At 40.6% G+C, this 23,733-nt stretch overlaps 1 protein-coding gene across 1 annotated transcript in view; it reads left to right on the top strand.

Annotated features, from left to right (window-relative positions):
* GALNTL6 (polypeptide N-acetylgalactosaminyltransferase like 6) overlaps positions 1–14,498 on the top strand; it is a 1,153,240-nt gene extending 1,138,742 nt beyond the window's left edge. Inside the window, exon 14 of the mRNA XM_055299901.1 lies at positions 14,331–14,498. Coding sequence (XP_055155876.1) covers positions 14,331–14,498 — 168 coding nt within the window. The remainder of the gene's footprint in view (positions 1–14,330) is intronic.
* Positions 14,499–23,733: the final 9,235 nt, after the last annotated feature.

The following is a 23,733-nucleotide window of genomic DNA, read 5'->3' as shown; positions in this document are numbered from 1 at the left end:
TGCATTACTTAGCAAAAGGTTACATTCACTGTGTATTTATATAACAAGCAAGGTATTTATACATAATCAGGAACATGCCAAAAGCTCAAAATGGAAAGTTTCTGAAATATCTCATCTTGGTCGATGACTCAGGCTTATTCAAATGCACCTGTTTTTGAAAGGGCTTCTTGTTTATTTCGTGGGCTATTCCCAAGGCATAAAGAGAGAAAGCACAAAGAGAGAAGTCTCTCTGGGGTATTACCTTGTCTATTTACTACTCGGCCCTGGGGGCTTCCAGGTAGTTTAGCATCTTTTGAGTCAACTGTGGAGCTCTCTGTTTTTATTAGCATAGTCATGAATAAACAGGACCCCTAAGACTCTCCTAATTGCCTAAAGGACCACAGCGGGCCATCTCCGAAGCTCCTAAGGTAATCATCATCATCATCATCTCCAACTGTTCAGGAAGCATTGAGCTAGTGCTTTACATATATTACCTCAAACCTCACAACCACCTAGTTTCTATTACGTGTAATTCACAGAGGAAGAAACTAGTACTAGCATGTTTGTGCCAGAGCCAACATTCAGATCCAGGTGCATCTGGGTTTAAAGTCTCTCCTCTTTCCTCTGCTGTGCTCTTACGAAAGCAGATCAGTATTCCCCAGGGGGAGTTTCCCAGGGCCTATTGGATTCAGCACCACTGAGTGCAAGCAACCCCTCCTCCTAGCTACATCGCAATTTCTTGGAGAGGAAAGGTGGCCAGAAGCTATTTTGCTTGAGTGGGTGAAGGCTGTTGTCAGGCCCCACCTTCTGATCCGTCAGTGGTACTTTTTTTTTTTTTAAGGAGATTTTTGGGTCATTTCCCAGCTTTACTGAGATAAAAGTGACATATAACATTGTGTACATTTAAGGTATGCAATGTACTAATTTGATATATGTATATATTTGAAGTGACCACCACAGTTTAGTTAATACATCCACCACTTCACATAGTTACAATTTTTTTGTGTGATGAAACTTTTCAAGTCTACTCTCTCAGCAACTTTCAAATATACGACATATGTAATTAACTATAGTCACCATGTTGTACTTTACATCCCCAGAACTTATTCCTCTTATAACTGGAGGTTTGTACCTTTTGACCACCTATACCCATTGCCCCCAACCCCACCACTCAGCTTTCAATTATTCTTAGATGTGGGCCATTGCCACCGCAAAAAAAGAGGGGAATCCCTATTTTACAGTCTTGTTAACTAGGTTTAGTAATACAGCTGTGTCTCACAATACCGAGTACCAAGAATAAAGAATCCCACTCATGGTTATCTTTTACCACCAGGGGGACCCCTCTTTCAAAAATAATGACTGCTGATGACAGTAAGAATGTTTAAATTATTAACTGATATCCAAAACAAAAAACTTCCTTCCCTCTTCTAGTAACCTTATGTCTAATTAGTCACTAAGATTTGTCAATCCCCTCCCCAGCCAATCTCTCTAAAATCTATCCTCTCTGCTGTGTCTACAGCCCCTGCCCTACCTATAGCCCTTCCTGTCTTACCCTGAATTACTGTCAGAGCTCTCTCAAGGTGATCCAGCCTCCTGTCCCTTCTCTCTCTCACCCATCTTCCATCCTGAAGTCAAACGAAGTTTCTACAAAACCTGGTCATTGCATTCCTCTGTTTTATAACTTTACTTGGCTTCCCATTAGGTAGAAGATAAAGTGCCTTCCTTCAATTCTTCCCCTGACCCTTCACAATCTGGTCATCGTAATGATTTTCCATCTAGCCTATCCTAATTCATCCTGAAACAGTCATGTGATCCTGAATAAGTTATATTTCATCTGTGATTTTCAACTTCCTTATCAACATAAGAGGGATAATAATTAAGTGAGCTAAACCGTGTAAAAATTACACATGATCAAACATATATTCATGTGGGTGACAAATGCAATTTTTAAACTGAAAATAGTGATAAGATATATCCTGATGTACCACATCACTATAGCAACCTATCCTAAGCAATATTAACTATTATTACTCACTTCCCCACAAAAAAAATTAGGAGTTATCTCCCATGTCTCTTTCCTTTTAATAAAGTATAATTGGAGTATAATATATATCTTAACTTGGGTTTCTCTAGATGTATATCTGAAGTAAGATTTTGAGGGTCTTTTATTTGGGAGATGGCCTACCAAAATCTTGGTAGGAAGTAAGTGAATGGGGAAGGGATGGGAATCAATAAAGCGTGAACTATAAAGCAAGTACCACTGGGGGCAATTAGAACTCAATCCTTCTAAAGATCTCTGGAAATGGTATAGAGCATGTATCAGAGAGCAAGTGAGTCGGTACACTTATTCACCACTCTAGTCGACCTGTGGGTAAGTTTATTCCTAAGGGGAGGAGCATTTGTTCCCTGACATCTCCAGGCTGTTAGTCTTACGGACAGAACAGTTCTTGAGAAGAGAGAAAAAGCCCTTAGGGAGTGAGATACCAAGACCAACTGCTGGGAGCTGGGCCAGCATGCACTGAATTGGTGAGGCCTGAAGAGCTGTAGGCAGGGTATACAGATACCTCATGAGAATCCAGTTGCTCCACATTTTTGTCAACTCTTGGCAATCTGTTTCTTTTTCTTTTCCTCTTTTCATTTTGTGGTTGTAGAGTGATATCACATGCTTATTTGCTGTTTGGGGATTTTCCCTTTTTTTTAAGATTTTATTTATTTATTTGACAGAGAAAGAACACAAGCAGGGGGAATAACAGACAGAGGGAGAGGGAGAAGCAGGCTCCTCGCAGAGCAGAGAGCCTGATGTGGGGCTCCATTCCAGGCCCCTGGGATTATGACCTACCTGAACTGTTTAATGCAAAATCATCCCAAAGACCAGCAGGTTTATTTGTGGAAATTGATTAACTGATTCTGAAATTTATATGGAAATGAAAGAGGCAAGGATAGTCAAGAAAATGTTGGCCAAGGAAAAGAATAAACATCAAACATTATAAATGTGCCAGTTCCAGGACATATTCTCATAGGCAGCTGATAGAGAATCCCTTTTCCAGCTCCAATGTTTACCTACCTTCTTTTTTTTTTTTTAAGATTTTATTTATTTATTCATGAGAGACAGAGACAGAGAGAGAGAGAGGCAGAGACACAGGCAGAGGGAGAAGCAGGCTCCATGCAGGGAGCCCGACATAGGACTTGATCCTGGGTCTCCAGGATCAGGCCCTGGAATGAAGGTGGCGCTAAACTGCTGAGCCACCCAGGCTGCCCGTTTACCTACCTTCTTTACCCTGTTCCTCCCTCCTGCCTTAGTTGGAATTCCCGCCCCCCCCCTTTGTATTCCTATACCGTATTGTTTCTTCTTTTGTACCAAGAACATTGTATTCTACATAGTCTCCCTTTTTAGAAGTTAACTACCTGAGGGCAGGAACTTTTTCTTTTATTTCTGTATGGCCTGCTTAATATCAAATATACGAAGTTCCTAAATAAGCATTTTTTAAATGGCTTAAAGAACTACTGGGTTCAATTATTGATACGGTCTTCTTCATGAACCTCAGGTTGTGCTGGACAAAATTTAACATATCTCATGGAAGCAACCCAAATGTCCATTAATAGATGAGTTGATAGAAAAGACATCAGGTGTGTGTGTGTGTGTGTGTGTGTGTGTAACAGATATATATATCTGTATGTATATGATGGAGTATTACTCAGCTACAAAAAAGGATGAGATCTTGCTATTTGCAACAATATGGATGGACCTGGAGGGTATAATGCTAAGTGAAATAAGTCAGCCACTGAAAGACAAATACCATATGATTTCATTTATATGTGGAATCCAAAAACAAATGAACAAACAAAAAGCAGTAACAAATCCATAAATACATAGAACAAACTGATGTTTGCCAGAGAGGAGGGGGATGAGGACTAGGCAAAATGGGTGAAGGCTTCCTGTTATGGAATGAATAAGTCATGAGGAGGAAAAGTACAGCACAGGGAATATAGTCAATGGTATTGTAATAACGTTGTATAGTGACAGATGGTAGCTACACTTGTGGTGAGCACAGCATAAGGTATAGAGTTGTTGAATCACTATGTTGTAACTTGAAACCAATATAACATTGTGTGTCAACTATACTTCAATTAAAAAGAAAGAAGGAGAAAAAAAAAAAGAACACTTAACACATTTCTTGGTCTCAGAACCACATACACAGCCTCCCCAAAGACCAAAAGTGAAAGGTTTAAATTACTATTCTTAGTTACTCCCTGGGGTGTTCTTGTAGTTTAACTGCTGTAAGAAAGGGCTTAAAAATAACATCAAACAGGAAATACAGATAAGAAGTTTCCTTTCAGGCTAAATTGATAACATTACAACAGTCACATTAGTTTAAAAAGTGAGTGGGCGGAATTCTTGGCTTATGCCTACATTTGGCTATTTATTGTAATTTGTGATATATGCCAGGACTTTGGCCTCTCAGCTCGTAAAATCCTGCTGGTCCACAAAGATGCCAGATGGAAGGCCACAAGGTTCTTATTTTTAAAGTGTTCTGGTTAGATATTGATTTAGGGCCAAAAATGAGGGAAGTATATACAAAGAGTTTAATTAAAAGGCATGTATTTCAACTTGGGTTCTGATGTATGAAGCCCCACTACAAAATCCTGGATGTGTGGTAATACTTAGGCAGTCACACTATCCCAATTCAACCCATTCATTTCTTGGACAGTCCCAAGTATTAAAAAGTTCTTCCCTGGCCTTTAGTACCACACTGATTAAATGTAATCTACTTCACTGAATGCAGATCCCAAATATTTGAACAGTGCTTGCCCTATCTTTACTCTTTACTTGTAATTAAATGGCCCGGTTTTCTGCCACTACTCTTCCTGTGACTTAATTTGGATCTACCCAAACTTCCTGGACACTCACTTTTAACATACTCCAAATAGTTCTAGAAAGTATCATGATACTCAGAACACAATATTCTAGGTGTGTTCTGGTCAAAGAAAGTAGAATCTGTTTCTAGCATTCTTTGTTATGATTTAGTTGATTGATTTTCTACCTTAACTTTACATATTTAGCTTTTTAATGAATTTTCAGTATAAAAACTGTCTTTTGGGCAGCCCCGGTGGCTCAGCGGTTTGGCACCACCTTCAGCCCAGGGCGTGATCCTGGAGACTGGGGATCGAGTCCCACATCAGGCTCCATGCATGGAGCCTGCTTCTCCTTCTGCCTGTGTCTCTGCCTCTCTCTCTCTCTCTCTCTCTCTCTCTCAATCGAATAAATAAAATCTTAAAAAAAAACTCAGTCTTTTTTTGTTTTCCTACACAGATACATCTCCACTGTCTCATGTCTGTATAATTCATCTTTTATACTTGTGTAGCTATCCATTTATTTCCATTAAATTCTATCTCACCGGATTTACCTCAGCCTAGGTTTTAACTCTTTGATCTAATTTATTAGCCATAAACTAGTTTTGTTCCATCCATGAGATGAATCTGCATGCATTTATTCCTTCATCTAAGTTGTGGATCCCAATGCACGAGGCCAAGAACTGAGCCCTTTATCATATACAGACACTGATCCATTAATGAGCACCATTTGGATGAAGTTATTCAACCAGATACAAATTTACCTAATAGTTATTTCTTCAGGGATCCCTGGGTGGCTCAGCAGTTTAGCGCCTGCCTTTGACCCAGGGCGTGATCCTGGAGCCCCAGGATTAATTCCTTCATCAGGCTCCCTTCCTTGAGCCTGCTTCTCCTCCCTCTGCCTGTGCCTCTGCCCCCCTCTCTCTGTGTCTCTCATGAATGAATAAATAAAATCTTAAAAAAATAAATCTAGTTATTTCTTCTAGCCCACACCTCTCCAGTTTGCCCAAAAGAGAACAAAGAAGGGCTTTTCAAACACCTTGCTGAAAACAATATGCACAATGTCTACATCATACTCCCATTTGTAATAGGAGACTTAAGTCATTGTACCCTAAGAAGTTATGATTTTCAATTCAAATTAAGGATTCAACCAAGAAGGAAGTTAACTCCCAGAAGGGAAATGCATTTAACACAGTAATGAAGCTACCTTCTCAATAGTGTTATCTTCCCATCCTGTTTTTATTTGTATGACTCACTTAGTTGTTGTGACCTCTTAGCTTTTGCTATTTCTATATACCAGTTAGGAATATCCTAATGAACTTAACTGCCATTCTCTGGTCACTCAGAACAAGAAAATCTCCATCACAGATTATCCCAGATTCTAACATCAAGACTCTAACAATGCCTGCCAAGATTTAGACTCACAGAAAAGCATCTTGGTAATAAGAACTATACACAATTTATGTTAGTATTTAAATTTAAATTAGTATCTGCTGGTGAGCAGGGTAGAGGTGGAGCAGGACTGGTGGTTGGCTCAGTGAAGAAGAGTGATGAAGCATAATTCAGAGGTCAAGAGCAGAGGCTCTGGGTCCTGTGAGATCCAAGACTGGAGTTCTGGCTTCTGTGTGGGTCCTGGCTCTGGGATCTCAGGAAAGTTCCTTACTATGTGCTTTTGTTTCCTCATTCATAAAATGAAGATAATAATAGTATCTATCTTAGAGGATTGTTGTAATGATTAAATAAAATTTAAATGTACCTAGCACATGAGTTCCATTAGTGTTAGCTATTGCAAACTTGTGTTCAACAAACTATCTTCTGATTGTCCTTAGCTCTTCAACAAGTTTGCATATAGGAAAAGATGAGCTAATTAGTTGTATTTCTATATTATACATTTTATACCATTTTCATTATTTAGCTATAGCTAGATATTCAAATGTAAATTCCATGAGAGCAGGGGTTTTTCTCTACTTTCTTTTATTCAGTACCTAAAACACTGGCTGGCATATAGTTGGCATGTAATTATTATTTGTTGAATAAATGAACCTAGCTTCCTATTTCTCCTCATTCACTGTTCCTTCAGATTCCTTATGTGGTTTACATAGATAAGATGAGAAAATCTACATAGAATATTTAGCACTGCTAGACACATAGATTCATATTTAATAAATAGCTATTATTATATTCATATGACTCCCAGAAGGTTTACTGAGGGGAGATAAGGAGCTATGGACAGATGGAAACAAGATATGGAACAGATGGGTTTTCTCTACTCTTGGAGCTTTCAGTCCAGTGGGGAGGCAGACAAAAAATAATTAAATAAATTAAGTTACAAGATAATATGAGAATACAGAACACTGGGATCTATCCAGGTCAGAGAAGTAGGCAAAGTTTCTCTGACAAACTAACATTTCAGTGGAGATCTAAAAGATGAGCAGGAATTAGATAAATGAAGGAAGTAAGAGAATAAAAGACCCCAGATACAGTATCAGCTAATGCAAAGGCCCTGAGGTAGGCAACATCTTAGTTTTCTTGGAAAAACAAGAGAAGCCAGTTGGAAGGTATGAGTGTGAGGGAAAATGATGAACTATGTATACAAGATCAGACATCTGGCCAGAGATAGGACTATACAAGACCTTGCCGTCCATGCTAAGAATTTAGCTAAGAGGCCAAGAAGGCTTTGAATGGTTTGAAGAGCAGAGGTCTAATCAAATTAGATTTTTTTTTTTAACAATCCTGGCTACTGTCAAGAGAATTGAGGATACACTCAGGTACATCACTTGCCTGTAGCCCAGAAAAGCCAGTGAGGAGAGCAAGGAGGAGGGGTTCGAGGTCTGCTGTGGCTTACACTGCCTCACTACACACACCCAGGGGCTCTGTCAGGACATTATGCAGCATTATTTCTGATTGGCCGAATTAGGCACTGATGCAAGAAGACCAATTTTCTCCTCCTGTGAGAAATTCTACCTGTCAAAGAAAAAATGGAAAAGGATAGACAGTAGGACTGCTTTGTCCCTGTTATGCCTATCAAGGTATTATTTGCATTCGCCCAGATGCCAACAGTAAAAATAGGCAGCAAAAAACTACCTAATTTGTCTTTCTCCCAGAGCACAAAGGACATTCATATATCAACCTTGTTTTTCTCCACCACACTAAGAGATGGGAAGGCAGATATTCTACATCTTATCTCATCCCACTCTTCTCCCCTCCACTCCATTCATTTTGAAGCTGGAAAACCTAGATCACTGACAAACTAAGTGACCAGCAAAGATTACTGTCAGGGATGAAATCAGGATTAAAAATTAGCAATATCTTGGGGCACTTAGGTGGCCCAGTAGATCAAGTGTCCGACTTTTGATCTCAGCTCAGGTCTTGATCTCAGGGTTGTGAGTTCAAGCCCCACATAAAACACACACACACACACGTAAGTAGCAATATCCATATTAGATACCTTTTCTTTCTTTTTTAAAATATTTTATTTATGTATTCATGAGAGACACAGAGAGGGGCAGAGACATAGGCAGAGGGAGAAGCAGGCTCCCTGCTGGGAGCCTGATGCAGGACTTGATCCCAGGACCCCAGGATCACAACCTGAGCTGAAGGCGGACACTCAACTACTGAGCCACCCAGGCACTCCAAGCATTCTCTTTCAATGTATGTTACCGAGAAATGAATAGTCAGTGAAAGGCAATAACAGTTCTCCCCACTGTGCACACAAAAGTATAGACCGGACCTCTTCCTCAGGTCCAGTCTATATCCAACTGCTTACTGGGCATCTGAACCTGGATGTTTCACAGCTGCCTCCAATTCATTATGCCTAAAATAGAAATCACTCTCCTCCCCACTGCCTCAGCCTGAGCCTCTTCCAGCATTTCTTTCCCCAGCACTGCTTTTCTTCTAGTCATCCGCTTCTTCCCTCACCTTAATCCCCACATGCCATGAATCAGAAAGTCCTATACATTTACTTCTCAAAAAGCTCTCAGATCATTTCTCAGGTCATCCCCAACTCACCCCTTGTTGGTTTGGGTTTCGGTTTGTAAGCTTCAGTCTGGATGATTGCAGTAGCCTCTCTCGATTCTCTTGGCCAGAGTCCAATGCCTCCCTACCCTGTCTCCATCCTCCTCTCTGCTACTAGCATGATCCACCCAAAATATGGAGTCTGTGACTTCCCTTTTTAAATCTTCCAGTGGCCACCCCCCAAACACAGAGAAAATAAGCCTTAGCAATGTAGCCTAGTCTCTGAATGCTATCTCTTGGATACATCGTCTGGTATTCACCTCCCTTGTGCTCTAAATGACTTGCCAGTCCCCAGAACATGATCTAGCTCTCCATTACCTCTGAAATCATCATCCTCTCCCAGTTTCTCCCCTACTCTAACCCCCACCCACCCCGTCATTCCTTTAACCCACATTGGGTGAATTCCTGCTTAGGGCCTTTGCACTCCCTGTTCTGTCTGGAACTCTCTTCCCCCCAGATATTGGCATGGCTAATTCCCCACCTTCTTCAAGACTACCCAAATATCACCTTCTCAATGAGGTGGACGCTTGCTCCCCTATTTAAATTTGCACACTGGCTATATATTTTACCTATAACACTCGCTGTTTATTGTCATGTGCTGCACTTCCTCACCCCCACTCTGCCTCCAATATTGAGGGGGGGTGGCTTGTTAGTTCACTGAAATATCCAATCCACCTAAACAGTGCCTAATAAATATTAGGTCCCCCAAAAAATAGGTCCCAAATAATTTTTTTGTGAATAAATCAAATGCATAAATGCACATGCTATCACATTTCTCCTTTCACCTGTTCCTCTCTGTCTGAAATACCTGAATACATCTTATTCCCCCTCATCTACAGTCTCATTGGTATTTTTTTTACTTTATACATTTGTTTGCCTGTTGGTCTTCCCTACTTCTTGGGTCAGGAGATGCATCTCCGTTTATCTTTCTGGGCCTGTCTCCTAATACATACCAGAAAATAAAAGGCATTCAATAAATATTTGTTGAACTCCAATACCTGAATCGCATTGCATTTCAGGCAAGGGACTAAAACACATGAATCATATACAAACTCTGACCATAATTACATAGAAGAGCTCATTTTAGAGCCATATAGCACCTTTGTTCTGTAAATCCTTTTGCTTAAAAAGGGAGGCACTGATATATCAATTTAGAGAACTTAGTTGAGGCGGGTGCTGATTTTTGCAAATTCTATTTTGCCAGGATTTCAGAGAATGCAGTTTGGTCCTGAATAGCTGGTCTCCGACCAGATGGTTTGTACATTCTGATTTGTAGAATTGGGGATGCTCCCTGACTAAAAATAAATTAAGGGAAGATGCAGAGTGGAATCACTTATTATATGTAGGACCTGTGCCAGCGATTTTACATATATTAATTCATTTTATCCTTACAATAAATTTGTGAAGAGTATATTTTACAGATGAGGAAGCTGGAGTTCAGAGAATTAAAAACTGCCCAAGGTCACACAACAAGGTCATGATATGACTGGAATTTGGTCCAAATTCCCTGCAGATCAAAATCCCAGCCCTTGGGCAGCCCTGGTGGCTCAGCGGTTTAGCACCACCTTCAGCCCAGGGCGTGATCCTGGAGTTCCAGGATTGAGGCCCACATCAGGCTCCCTGCATGGAGCCTGCTTCTCCCTCTGCCTGTGTCTCTGCCGATCTCTTTCTCATGAATAAATAAATAAATCTTAAAAAAAAATCCCAGCCCTTTACCCAGCATAGGTTGACCTCCCTCCCACCATGTGTGAGTTCTATTCTGAGTTATCTTTCCATCCATTATGAACTCACACTTATTTTATTGTCTTTGCATTTGTGGTGTTTTGTTCTTTGATTACCCTGAACACAGTGTGGAATGCTTCCTACAACTTACTCGTGCAGACCCTGTGGAAGGAGGGAATCTAATAGAATTTAGTGCCGGCCTTGAGCGTCACCAGATGCCAATTACATGACAGACCTGCTGTGGAGAGGCGGCCCTTTCAAGGAGCTCCCTGGAAGGTCCCACCCACGCCTTTCACAGTAGGGACTGACTGGCCAGAACTGGACATTGGGTCTGACCCGATTTGATTAGGAAGGGTGGTTCCACAGTCCTGGATCTAAACTTTTTCATTTCCTGCTCAAAGATTTCTCATTTTCTTAAGGCAAAAACAAAACAGAAAGATCAAGGGGGGTGGGGGAGGAAGAAGGCAGGGTAGGTGGGAGACCTACAGGAGACACAGTTTGCTGTATTGCACTTTTCACAATCAGAGCAAAAGCTCTGCTCTCCTCTCAGGACTGAACAATGAACAGTCCAGTTAAAAGCACCTTTTAGGAAGGATTGTTATGGAACAGCAGACTTGCCAAAGCACACAGAAGTCTCTTCCAGAGGGGGGAAAAAAACTATTCAGTTCTCTTACAGCCATCTCTTGTGATGATGAAAGGTAAAGGTGCAAAGGGTGTCACAGAACAAGAGACCATATTGACGAATGATTACTCGGTCCACTGACTTAATTCCGGCCAGGAAAACGTTTTCATCAGTAAAGACAAGTAGTCATCCAAAAGCTTAGTTGAATAGAAAGTCTGAAGATGGCAATGTGCACAGCCCCCAAGGTCAAAAGTAGAAAAAGCATGCTCTGGAGAGGCTGACAATGTCTCCAGAAGCTTCACCTCTAGGACCTGGTAGATCCTCCAAAGACAAGGGTGAACAGAGCTCAGTCTATAGCCAGAGAATGATCAATCTGTCAATCTACTGAGTATTGTTGATAGTTTCTAGTCTGATGCCCTGTCATTCATCTCTGTCCACAGTGAACTTTGGAATTAAAGGTTCATTCAATTTTATGGCCAGGAAAGGCCTTACAGATTAATCTTATCCACCCTCTCCTTTGACCGAAGAGGCTTTCTCGGCCATAGATGGATTTAGGGAATTCAACTTTTCAACTAATATGAGAATACCAAGTGCAATAACAGAAAACATATTCTGGACTTTTCAGTACAGTCCTGAATTTGCATATACTGTCCAATTGCCCTCCTACACGTACCTCTATCTGTCAGAGCATGTGGTCCAATCTGAGATTGGGAGAAATATGATCACCTCATAGATCAGAAAATCTGGTTTGGCTTTTGCCACTGTGCTGAAGTACACAAGCTGGTGAAGGGAAGAGAATAGAAACATGTTCTACTCTCTCTCTCTCTCTATCTTTTTAAGTTTTCAAAGAGATATGTATTTTGGCAGAGAAACCGTGAGCATATAAAGGTCTCCATTTGAGCTACCGGACAAAGGGAACAATAGAAGGAAATACAGATAAGTAAGGGGAAAACAGAAGTACACGTAGGTGGAACACAGTGAATTAGAATTCAGTAGGTCACACAGAATTTTCAGGAAGGAACAGCTTTGGGAATACTTTTTGAAAACCTGATTTAAATATATTAAGCCCTGGAGCCAACCTGGCAGAAGGAGCAGGAGACTGAGGGTGAGAGATGCTGGGGAGCAAGAGAGTAGACACAAAGGAGAGAGCCGTCTGGGGACCCCACAGCGAGATCCCCAAGTGAGGATTTTGTGAGGCGAAATCTTGAACAAAAGCTTCACCCCAAGAACGAAGTAGGCGTGGGGTGAGCTGCAGAGCACGCTGGCCTCCCTTCTGCAGTGTGCTCCCTGCCCCTGAGCCCCAGGGGTTCCACAGAGCCTCCCCTGGCCCAGACAGCAGCCACCTTAGCAAAGCCCCAGGTGAAGAAAATGGGAAGGACAACTCTTTGTGGAAGGAAAATAAAATCCACAGTAAACCCAGGAAACTTAAAACAAAAGAGAAAAGTGAGCCTTTGTGTGAGGCAGAGCTCCTCGTTGACACAAAACAGAACCGAGCACTAAATCACGGGCACCGCCTCTGTCCTTCCTTATCCTCCCTTCACTCCGGGTCTAACTTGTGCAAACATCCGGATCCTAAGAGGACATTAAATATTGGCTGATGGAATCTTAACATCCAGGAGCCACCCAGAAATATTGACACAGGCGGCCTAAGAAACTCTTTCACTCTGAAAGCATTGTGAGTCAAATATTCCTCAGTTAAAATAATAAGAAACTCTGGACGTTTCCTTAAAAATAGTATTTGGCCCTGAAATTCAAGCAGTGACGTGAGAACGCTTTTATATGTTCTTGGCAATTTTTTTTTTTTGCACAGACGCTGTAAGAGGCAAGTTTTTATGACTAGTTAAGGAAAGATCATTTTCTCTTTCCATTAACTTCCTTTTCCCAACTTGAACAATAAAAAGAGGTGTGTGTTGGGGCCCCTGCTTGGCTCAGTTGGAAGACTGTGGGACTCTTGATCTCGGGATCATGAGTTTGAAACCCACACTGGGTGTAGAGATTACTTAAAAAAAAAAAAAAAAGAGGTGTGTGTTCAGATAGTGGGTTTGCTTGCCGCTTAAACTTTGTGTCCTAATAGCAAGCACCTTTCTCTCTCAGAGCCATTATCTTTATCATTTATATATACTGAGCAACATTTTTTTAAGTGAATGCAGCCTCCTCCCCTCTACAGAAAGCAATAAGAATTGCACCACAGGAAGAGCTACAATGGCAGAAAGGGAGGTTGGAGAAGATTCTGAAGCTCCAGAGCTAACAAATTTGAGTTAGTACATTGAGATATTACCTGTGCATCATATTTCTGACCCCATTATCTCCTGAAGAGGGCAACTGAGCATCTAGCTCATTTGGTTCCTATTTCTTTTTCTATTTTTCTTTCCCATTAGAGGCTGGATACAAAGGGAAGAAAAATTAAGACTCTTCTGGTCGTGTGTGTGTGTGTGTGTGTGTATGTGTGAGTGTGAGTGTGCATGCACACTACTGTTGTTTGCTATGGACAAAATTACCATTTTTGTAATTGTGCCTCTCCCCAAATAGCTACACTATTAGCTACTTGGCAAGCAACCTCATATACTTAGTATCTTTAAAACCCAAGCATGTAGCAAAATGCTTACTGCAGAGTAGGAAATGGGTGATTGCTTTTTTTAACAAATCCCTAGAGGAGGGATCCCTGGATGGCTCAGCCGTTTAGCGCTTGCCTTCAGCCCAGGGTATGATCCTGGAGTCCCAGGATCGAGGCCCACATCAGGCTCCCGGCATGGAACCTGCTTCTCCCTCTGCCTGTGTCTCTGCCTCTCTCTCTCTGCATCTCTCATGAATAAATAAATAAATAAATAAATAAATCTTAAAAAAAAAAAGAAGAAGAAGAAGAAGAAGAAGAAGAAGAAGTCCAAATCCCTGGAGGAATGAATCTTTTGTTTCTGATGGAACCTGCTCTGAGTCCCTACATACTTGCCAGCGGCCCCTAGGAGACTGTTCTCCATGTAGTTATCCGACATGCTGTTGTTTAATTTGAGAGATGGTCTATTTTTCACACCCTGGGTATATACTGAAATACAGACAGGGATATTTTACTTCCTCTGTATATCTTGGGTTCTAACCACTCACCATCTATTATGTCAGTCCTCTCTTTTCTTTCTGATCCCTCCAGGACAGAACATTATTCCATCCTGTGAGCAACAGCTGCATGGATTGCAACCCCGCAGAGAAGAAGATTTTCATGGCCCGATGTGACCCTCTATCCGAGACTCAGCAGTGGATTTTTGAACATATTAATATGACTGTTTTAGAAAAATTTAACCACCATGCCAGCTCCTAGAAAGAAGGAAGGAGAAGAGAATGAGTGATTACCTACAGATTATAAAAACTAAATTTTAGCCAGCATCTGGGTCGAAGGAGTCAGGAATAACATTTCCTAGATCCAGGAAGCCTGGTTTAAAGATTTGTAAATGCCATGTCAAAGTAGGTTGTCCTGCAGAAATTCCTGCATCTGAAGAACTTGGCCGAGAACCTCACCAGCTGCATCTGAGAACTTGAGACTAGCAGTGCCCTTGCTGGCCAAGGGCAAAGATTATTTAAGGACTTTTCAAAAAACAACTGCTGAGTTAATAAATCCTAGCATTTCTCAGGTCAAATCCTGCAGTAGTGAGTAGCTATGAATGGATCCTATTAACTGGGTGGGAGGGGGGCGAAAATAGAGTGCATGACTGCTCTGACAACCAGAGGATACCACAGGTTTAGAACTAGCCACGCTTAAGGGGTGAGCTGTCCTCTCTGGTGCCATTCTCTGACTAAGAATGGGTTAAGCAGGTTTAACCCTTCAAAGTGCTGCAGATGATTTTAGAGTGCTCATACCATTCTGTTCTCTTGTTTTATTTTTCAACGAGGGCGCGCTGTCTAATGCAAGACTCAAGTTACATAATGAAACGAACTCCCAGTGTTCGCATTCTCTCATTCACATTTCCTTTTAGAGCAGAGGTAACTTGCTGTTCATCAAAGCTCATGCTCCATAAATCAGCTGAAGTTCTAATTCAGTGCCCTTGTATGAATTCAGTTTAAAAACGAAACAAAAACTATGCTAACCAAGTTACTCCAAAGAGAAAGATTTCACAGAAGCAGCAAAACCATGTAAGGTTTAGGAGAGGGATTTCCCTAGGAAATCTATTTTTACTTTTCTATTATTTTTAGAATCTTAAAAGTCTGATGTTTGTCCGGTCATACTTTTTATTAAGGAAGGAAATGGAGTGAGGTTGATGTAATTTGTTTAGGAGATCCTTAAAATCCAAATAAATCTACACTCCAAGTGATGTGCGAAAACGGCTCGGTTCACTTCCATTCTGTTTGATCGGTGCTGGGGACACAGACTTGCTTTCACTTGTTTCGTTTCAGGGGTTTTTTTCATTGTTTGTTTTATATTGCTGATATTAATGATGTTTTTGTTTTACTTGAAAGCTCACAGAAGGAATTTCCATTAATAAAGTGCTTCTGACACCACTTTCTGTTAATGAGACAGTATTTTAGGGGTTAGGAAAGGAGTGATTACTAAACTAAATGGAACATTTAATCCTTAAAATTTTTTTTGTTTGTTTTGTTTTGTTTTTACTTTTCAATCATTAACAAGGGTGGGGGAAGAATATGCAGGGAGCCAGAATGGGTCTTTAGATGAAGGGGTCATGTCTATTATACATGTCTCAAGTTTTTTCAGGTAGAAAAAGGTTTTATGTAGCTTTTATTGTTCTCGTTTAACTTAGGTTTTCAGCTAACACACATGTATATGTTGTCCTCGATATAGAAGCATGGGATTTTAGAACTGGGAAGACTCAGAATCTAACCCCTTTGTTTTTCCAGATGGATAACAAAAGGCCAAAGAGGAGTCCTGATTCCTGGTGCAGCAGATGGTTCTTTCTGACCAGCGTTCTTCCTCCTGTGCTGTCTTGCCTCGCTTGTTACCCCCAAGTGTTTCTGGTTCTGACTTAGATGTAATTTGAAATTTTCACTCTTTAGATGAAAATATTATGCCTCCCTGGGGACGCTTATGAGAGTAGCATTCACATTCAGCAGCTTTAACATATGAAAGGTCTTCTTGTAAGTGTTTATGATTTTATTCTCTCCTCAAAATCAAATCAAAATATCCAGTTAAACTATCCTGCCAATGGCTGGGGAGAAGTTATTTCATTATCTTTACCGCTTTTTCAAGCTTTCTTTTGAAGAGCCATTTGTTTTAAAATGACAGTCACTGAGATTTTCGGTGTAGGTCAAGAGATCTTGAAGCATGTGAGATGCAGAGTAGAGAAAATCAATAGTGAAAAATTAACCTGTGTGTTGAACAATTCCAGAGAGTGAGTGAAGATTTATCTCAAGTGTTCGGAAAGCAATCTGGTTGCAGAATTAGACGAACCTATAAAAATTCACATTATGTCATTAAACAGTTGACTGCTATTTACAGTTCCACCAAAGAGCCGCCCTAGGTTCCGCACCCTGGAAAGCCCAGATTTGCAATATGTCAGGATGCTCTAATCATGGGAAGCTAGCCTAACATGTTTGGCACTGTTTTCTGAGAAAGCCTGAATACCGCATCAATTGAGGATAACACCCAGGATCAACAAAGATTGGTTTCCCTGTCTCAGAAGGGGTCACCTCTTGGATCTAATCTTACCTTTGAGCAAAAGGATGTAATATAAAAACATAAAATAAAAAAAATTTTAAGAGAAGCCTGAGACATTAAAGCCAAAAATAAAATTTCAAACTGCCAAGCAATTAAATGTGAGCAAATGGGGAACATCCAGACTAAACTGAAGCCCAGAGAATCTACTTCTTAGCCGAAGGCCAGAACCTGCCAATGAGTGCATTTAGGGAGGCATTCCCAGGGCCTCAGAAGGCTGGGACTCCACTTACTTGAAAAACCTCTACTATTGTGAAAAATAGACAATTATGTATGTGTGTATATTTATTTGGCAAAGGGGACTGACGGGCTATCAAGAAGATTCTTTCCTGGAAATAACATGATTTAGACATGAAACAGTACAGTCCTGACTTACTCTTTTATCAGAATGAGAGCAGAAAATAGCATAAAGTTAATCTGGCTTCAAGAATTGCTGCTTCTCCATAATAAGAAATGGTTTTGCCAGAAGTTAGAACATAGTTAATTTTATATACCCTTATGTATTTAGTGAGGAAATGCTACGCTGAAAAACAATTGTGAACTAAGGATGGGATTTATACTTTGTTTCAAGCTGAATGGATTCCATGGTAATAACAATGCATTAGCTTCTATATCTATTGCTATTTAGTTAAAAATATGAATATGATCATGTGACTTTCTAACTGTATTCATTACAGAAGAGGCCTCAGTGAATAACCTAAATTCCAGGATTATTTTGTGGATTAGTAATACAGAACTTTGTGAATTAGTAATATAGAAAGAGATGCATAACATATAACAAACTGGATTTAGCATCAATGAAAGAGAGGTTTGGGCCCATTCTGCTCACGTTCTTGCAAAATATAAATCTGGGCACCTGGGTGGTTCAGTCATTGAGCATCTGCCTTTGGCTCAGGTCATGATCCCTGGGTCCTGGAATCAAGTCCTGCATCGGGCTCCCCTAGCGAGCCTGCTTCTGCCTCTTGCCTGTGCCTGTGCCTCTCTCTGTGTGTCTCTCGTGAATATAAAAAAGACAAAACAAAACCCATAAAACCAATGACAATACTTGACACCATTTCCCTTAGGGACAATTAACATGTTTTTTTTTAAAGCCAAAAAATATATAATGGGCATATAAACATATATTTTGTGATTCTTGCCCTCACGTGGAAACCTTCTATTTCGATTCTTTCATAAGTAAGGAAATAACAATAAAGAAATCCTTTATTGGAACTGGGGCCGTAAAGTCCATGTCAGATACATCAAAACAGCCAAAGACATTTCAGTTATGAAGCCAACTGTCCAGTCAGGAAAGAAGGCCACACTCACCCACTGTGCGACATTTCCTGGCCCAGGCCTTGACATATCTGAAACCAGTACAGAGTTGATGGCAAGGTCTGTCACCAACTGCTTTTGATTCCCATCTTGTTACAGAATCTTTTCCAGGGATGGACAATCCCATGCCCCACCCCACCCACATGCCTTCTAATGCTTCCAGATTACATTATTTAGAATTCAGAACCATCCTAATAATATGTGATTATTGTGAACACTGATTTATCCCTGAGAACCTCCTTTGTAAAATCTCTTTAGCTTTCTTCCCCTGGCAGAAATAGAAGGCTACAATACACTTTCCTAAACAGATACTGAAGACAAGGAAATAAGGCATGTCATATAAATTCTGAGAAGGAACACCTCGCACGGAAAATATTTTTAAGTCGTTGTCCACGATTCTGAGAGTAAACACAAATGGTGAGAGGTAAATTGTACCTCTAACATGGGTGTGTGTGGGGCTCTCCATTCACCTCATCAACAAGCTCCATCCTTGCCGTCGTAATTCTCAGATGACACCACTGACTGTAATTACTCTATGTGCGAAACTGTGGCGGAGAACACCGAAGCGTGACAAGTGGCCAGTCCTGCCCACACGGCCGATGTCGAGAGATTGCTCTTTGATTTATGTCTGTAGCCTTTGCTTGCAGAACCGGGAGCTGTTTGCAACTCTATTTGGTAGACTTGACATTGGCCTGAAGCTTTTATTCACAGTCACTCATCTCTCCACCTGACACACCAGGCTTGTGTCTGGTACTGTGGCTTCTCAGCAGACAACAGCTCAGGCACATGTCTGATACTTTACAGAAACCTGGGAACATTTCGTCCACCCCCCCCAACCCTGCCTGAAGCAGCCCCCTCTGGCTCACCACACAATAGCCCCCCCCTGGGTTGCCACAGTCTATCACTCTCCACCTTTGTTTCAGGTCTCCCCCTCTGCCCCACTCCCTCAAACAACCTCAACAAGTCTGGCTACATTGCAGAATCATACCATTAATGTTTTCTTTTTTTGTTTGTTTTTGTGTTGTTGTTGTTGTTGTTGTTGTTTTTACCATTAATGCTTTTATTCTGACATTTCTCACCTTGGTGGGGGCGGGGGGTGGGGAAGGACTGAGGGGGAAATGTTTATAACTAAGTGATAGAGGTCCTGATTTACCAGAGAGGGTCCTGGTTTATGCCTGCTGTCCTGTGTATGAATAGGGCCCTTTTTCCTCTTAAAAGTATCCTTGTTTGGATAGCAAATTAGATGGTCACTATAAACTACTGCCTGCTTCCTTGATTCCTTAGGGAAAGTTAAAATGTCCTGTATTTATTGCTTAGAGTCTTTTTTTTTTTTTGATTATTTATTTAAACTCAATTAGAGGAATACCTGGGTGGCTCGGTGGTTGAGCGTCTGCTTTCAGCTCAGGTTGTGATCCTGGTGTCCTGGGTTCAAGTCCGGCATCAGGCTCCCTGCAGGGAGTCTGCTTCTCCTTTTTCTGTGTCTCTGCCTCTTTGTGTCTCTCAATAAATAAAATTTTTAAAAAACTCAATTAAAATTAATGCCTACAGTCTGCAAGAGACCAACTAGTCTCACTCTTTCTTTTCAAACAGAGCCAAACAGAAACCAGTTATATTTGCTGATTGCCTATTGCATTCATATGCGATAGGTTCTTTCCAGATTGCTTCATGGGAGCTTTTCAATTAAGAGTTTTTATACCCACCTAAATCTTTTTGCTAAGATAGCTCTAATTGAATTTTTCATGATTTTAAAAATTTATTTGAAATCAACAAAGTCATTTTCGACTCCTCCAAACTAAAAACAGTTAATGATCACCATTAGCCACATTATTAATTCTCAGTATTATGGTACAGGATAGAAATAGATTAGGAAGGTAGGTAGATAGGTAGATACAGTCTTTGCATTACTGGTATTGTTTTTTGAAATAATTTTACATTTAACTCATCCCACCCTATCTCAGAGGTAGATGGTATTACCATCCTTTTTTTTTTTTAAAGATTTTATTTATTTACTCATGAGAGGCATAGAGAGAGAAAGACAGAGACACAGGCAGAGGGAAAAGCAGGCTCCATGCAGGGAGCCCAAAGCAGGATCCTGGTACTCCTGGTACTCCAGGATCATGACCTGAGCGGAAGGCAGACGCCCAACCACTGGGCCACCCAGGTGTCCCGGTATTACCATCCTTATTAAATGGAAGGGCTCAAAGTCAGGAGGCTCGCTGGATTGGGGTCAACAGTTGATAGTGGCCATTTTCCATATCTGTAATTATTATTAACTTGTGATGAGTTAATGGCAGAGCCAGGACCAGAAGTCAGCCTCTGTGATGCTGAACCCCGGGCTCCTTCCACTACCCACGGTGATTCATACCTCACTATAGGGTCACTGGTTCACAGCAAAACCAAATATGAGACTATTGAGTGACCTCAAATACGCCTCCATTTTTAAACTTTTAATTATGTTTGCTTGTCTCTGCACCTGTTTTTGTTGTTGTTGTTGTAGCTGTTATTTTCCACAAGCTTTATTCAAGTCAGAACACCAAAATGAATTTAGCATTAGTTCCCCTTCATGAGATTTTCAGGGTACTTTGAAGAAGTGATCCACTAAAGCTATTTGCATAGCTCTGGAAGAAAATCCTAAAGCAAATACTTGTACTTTGTGATTGTTAATGGGCTCAGCCCTGGGGTGAGGGGAGGGAGCCAGCCACCAAGCAGAAATTGTGCATTTATTTTTCAATAAGTCTCCCAAATGACCCTCTTTTGCTATTCTTACTTCTGAAAGGTTCTGTCCAGCTACCTCTCTTAGCCATTTTAAAACTCTCTAAATGCACTGAGGTGAGCTCTCTCTGCAGCACTGTATTTCTTCTGGGGGTAGTAAATCAAAATATCTGGGTAAGGCTGCTAGATACAGATAATTCTACAATTGAAAAGACAATGTATTGCCTTGTGTCACAGCTCTTAATGTTTTACCACTCGTAAATCCAAGTTAATTTTCTGACACAGTTGTCTTGCTCCTATGCATGGGCTACAGGAGCCTGAGAGAATGGCCCGCTGTGGTCCACCGCTAAACTTACATTGAGAAGAACATATCCAAAAACACTTTGCTTCAAAAAATCCTCTTTTTATTGGTCCAGGGTTATTAAACCATAGCACCTGAGGGATTGGTAAAGTGCAGATTTCAGGGCCACACCCCCCCCCCCCAGTTCTGATTCAATCTATCTGGGATGGGGCCCAAGAATTTACATTTATAATAAATTTCTAGGTGATGCTGATCCTGATGGTCTGGGATCCACACTTTGGTGTAGGTCAATAGTCTCACCATTTCCAAAATACCTTTTTAAAGATAGTTGAGTGTATTTAGAAACCACGGTTATATTTAAAAGCCACCTAGCGGAAATGAGTAAACCCAACTCACTCAAAATCCAAATGAGTCTAACTCAGTTCAATAAATATTTATGCCTCTCTTACAGCTCTTTAAATCAGGATTACAGAGTTAGAAGACTAAGAATAGGTGGTATTATGGTATCGCAGTAAATATCTTTTTAATCATTTACATTTCTCAACTAAAGTGTAATGAATATCAAGACCCCTACCATTAAGTGCCTAGCATTGAGCATCACATTATTTAGCCTAAACAGATAGTAAACTTCATGCTACTATAGGATAGTATCGTAAATCAAAAGACAGCATACTATGGTTAAATAATTCACTTAACGTTGTTTTTCATTATATCATCCTGCCTGACCTAGACCATGCTTTTTCTTCAGTTCTGTCTTAGGAAAAGAAACGTTACTTTTTGGTGGCAAATACCTGGCCAAGCTCCTTTCAAAACCATTGTGCAGATAATGACTGAACCATGGTTCCTTTCATCTTTGAAAAATGCTGCAAGTTTAATTAAAAGTCTTTTAAGTGAAACAATATCCCACTATGTTCAACTCAGTTCAGTAACTTCATTAGAAATAGTTGCAAAATGCAGAGAAAACCTTAGTACTTCTGCCATGTTGAAACTATGGTTCTCTTGGATTTGTAAACTTCTCTTCACTCAAAATAAATACTAAGATCTTTTTTAAAGGTTATTTCTCCCTCATCCTCTGTCTCCAAAAATAAAAGTTAACGGAGACTACTTTTCATTTTTTTCTTTCAGTTTATTTGAATTTTAACCCCTAATGGCACACAGAGTAAATCTTCCAAATTCCTTTTTCTCCCCATTTTTACCTACCATTTTTCTCTGTGTGTGTGTGTGTGTGTGTGTGTGTGTGTGTGTGTCTACGAATGTGCATGCACTGTAGGTGCATGAAAGAACATATGGGAAAAGGTGTTTTGCTTTACTGGTATTTGCTATTCAAATTTCTATCACCCAGCAAATTGTTTGTTCCAGAATTTATAACGTTGTCACGAGCCAAAACTTCAAGCCACATGTGTTCGGATTTTATGGAGGAAAAAATACATTAGATGCAAAAAATTCTTTTAGGGCAAAATTTGAGACAGTGAATCTCAAATCAAAAAGATAAACTTCCATCACCAGGACTTTTGATTCTTTTTAAAGCTAGTAGAACCAAGGACAGTGAAGTTCTCACCAATGCTCCCCTATCCTAGTAACAAAGGGATTAAAGGAGATGGGGAAGTGGCAGGGGGGTGAGGTTAAGAGAAAGAAGGAGAAACAGCCATGCTTTATTTTCCTAAAGATATATATATTTTTTAATGTCCTGGAGGAACCAGCAGGGAAGTGTAGGAGTGAGTGAGATGTCAATGAAATAATCTCATGAAAGAAATGCTGCACTGGAAGCAAGGAGCCACTTCTCATTAATATCTACCCACTGGCAAGTGGTGAGGGTCAGACACAGGCACACACACATATTCTCTAAAACTGCGTTGAGTCAAAGACAAGGATTTATAGAGAATGGAAGCTCAAACAAGTATTAAATAACTATGCAGAGTCACTGAAATGTTTAAAATAAAACAATCTCTAGGGCAATTCATCTAGATAATAAATGCCTCTGCTTGAGAAAGGACATGGAGTGGAGGAGGTTCTTTTATGGTGAGTGACAGGAAAGCCTTCACCAGGGGAGAGCTAATGACCTTGTTTCTACATTCCTCAGACATCGGTTGGCTGCCAGAAAACCGCCTGTGGGGTCGAGGCAGTGATGGTTTAAAATGGCCAGGGAGAAAAGCTACAGGGAAAAATGAGCCCGCAGCTTTGGTGGCAGCTTCTAAAGACGTTGATGAATATCTCCACACTTGCTACCCAGCTGAGCCATTGGCCAAGATGCAAAGATACTCGCAAGGCTCATTGAGAAATTATTCTTCTCCTTCCATTTCTTTTTAAATTCTCCCCTATTTCTATCAATCCTGAGTAAACTTCCTCCAAAAATGAAGTTAAAATATCAGGTGACTTGAGGAAGTCAGAGCATCTTTCTTGTTGAGATAGAGAGAAACGTTAGAACAGCAAAATCCCCCCATCTTCCTTCGCATCATCTTTTATGTTTTACTTTTCCTGGAACTAAGAAAAACTGTTTCAGGCAATGTCAGTAGGTTGGCCTCTTTCTCTGAGGACCCAGTGCTCTCTCTAAATTTAATTCAATAA

The sequence above is a fragment of the Nyctereutes procyonoides genome, unplaced genomic scaffold (genome assembly GCF_905146905.1).
Source record: "Nyctereutes procyonoides isolate TBG_1078 unplaced genomic scaffold, NYPRO_anot_genome, whole genome shotgun sequence".
Taxonomy (NCBI): domain Eukaryota; kingdom Metazoa; phylum Chordata; class Mammalia; order Carnivora; family Canidae; genus Nyctereutes; species Nyctereutes procyonoides.
Note: the sequence above shows the minus strand (reverse complement) of the source record. Positions and strands in the feature narration are given on the sequence as shown.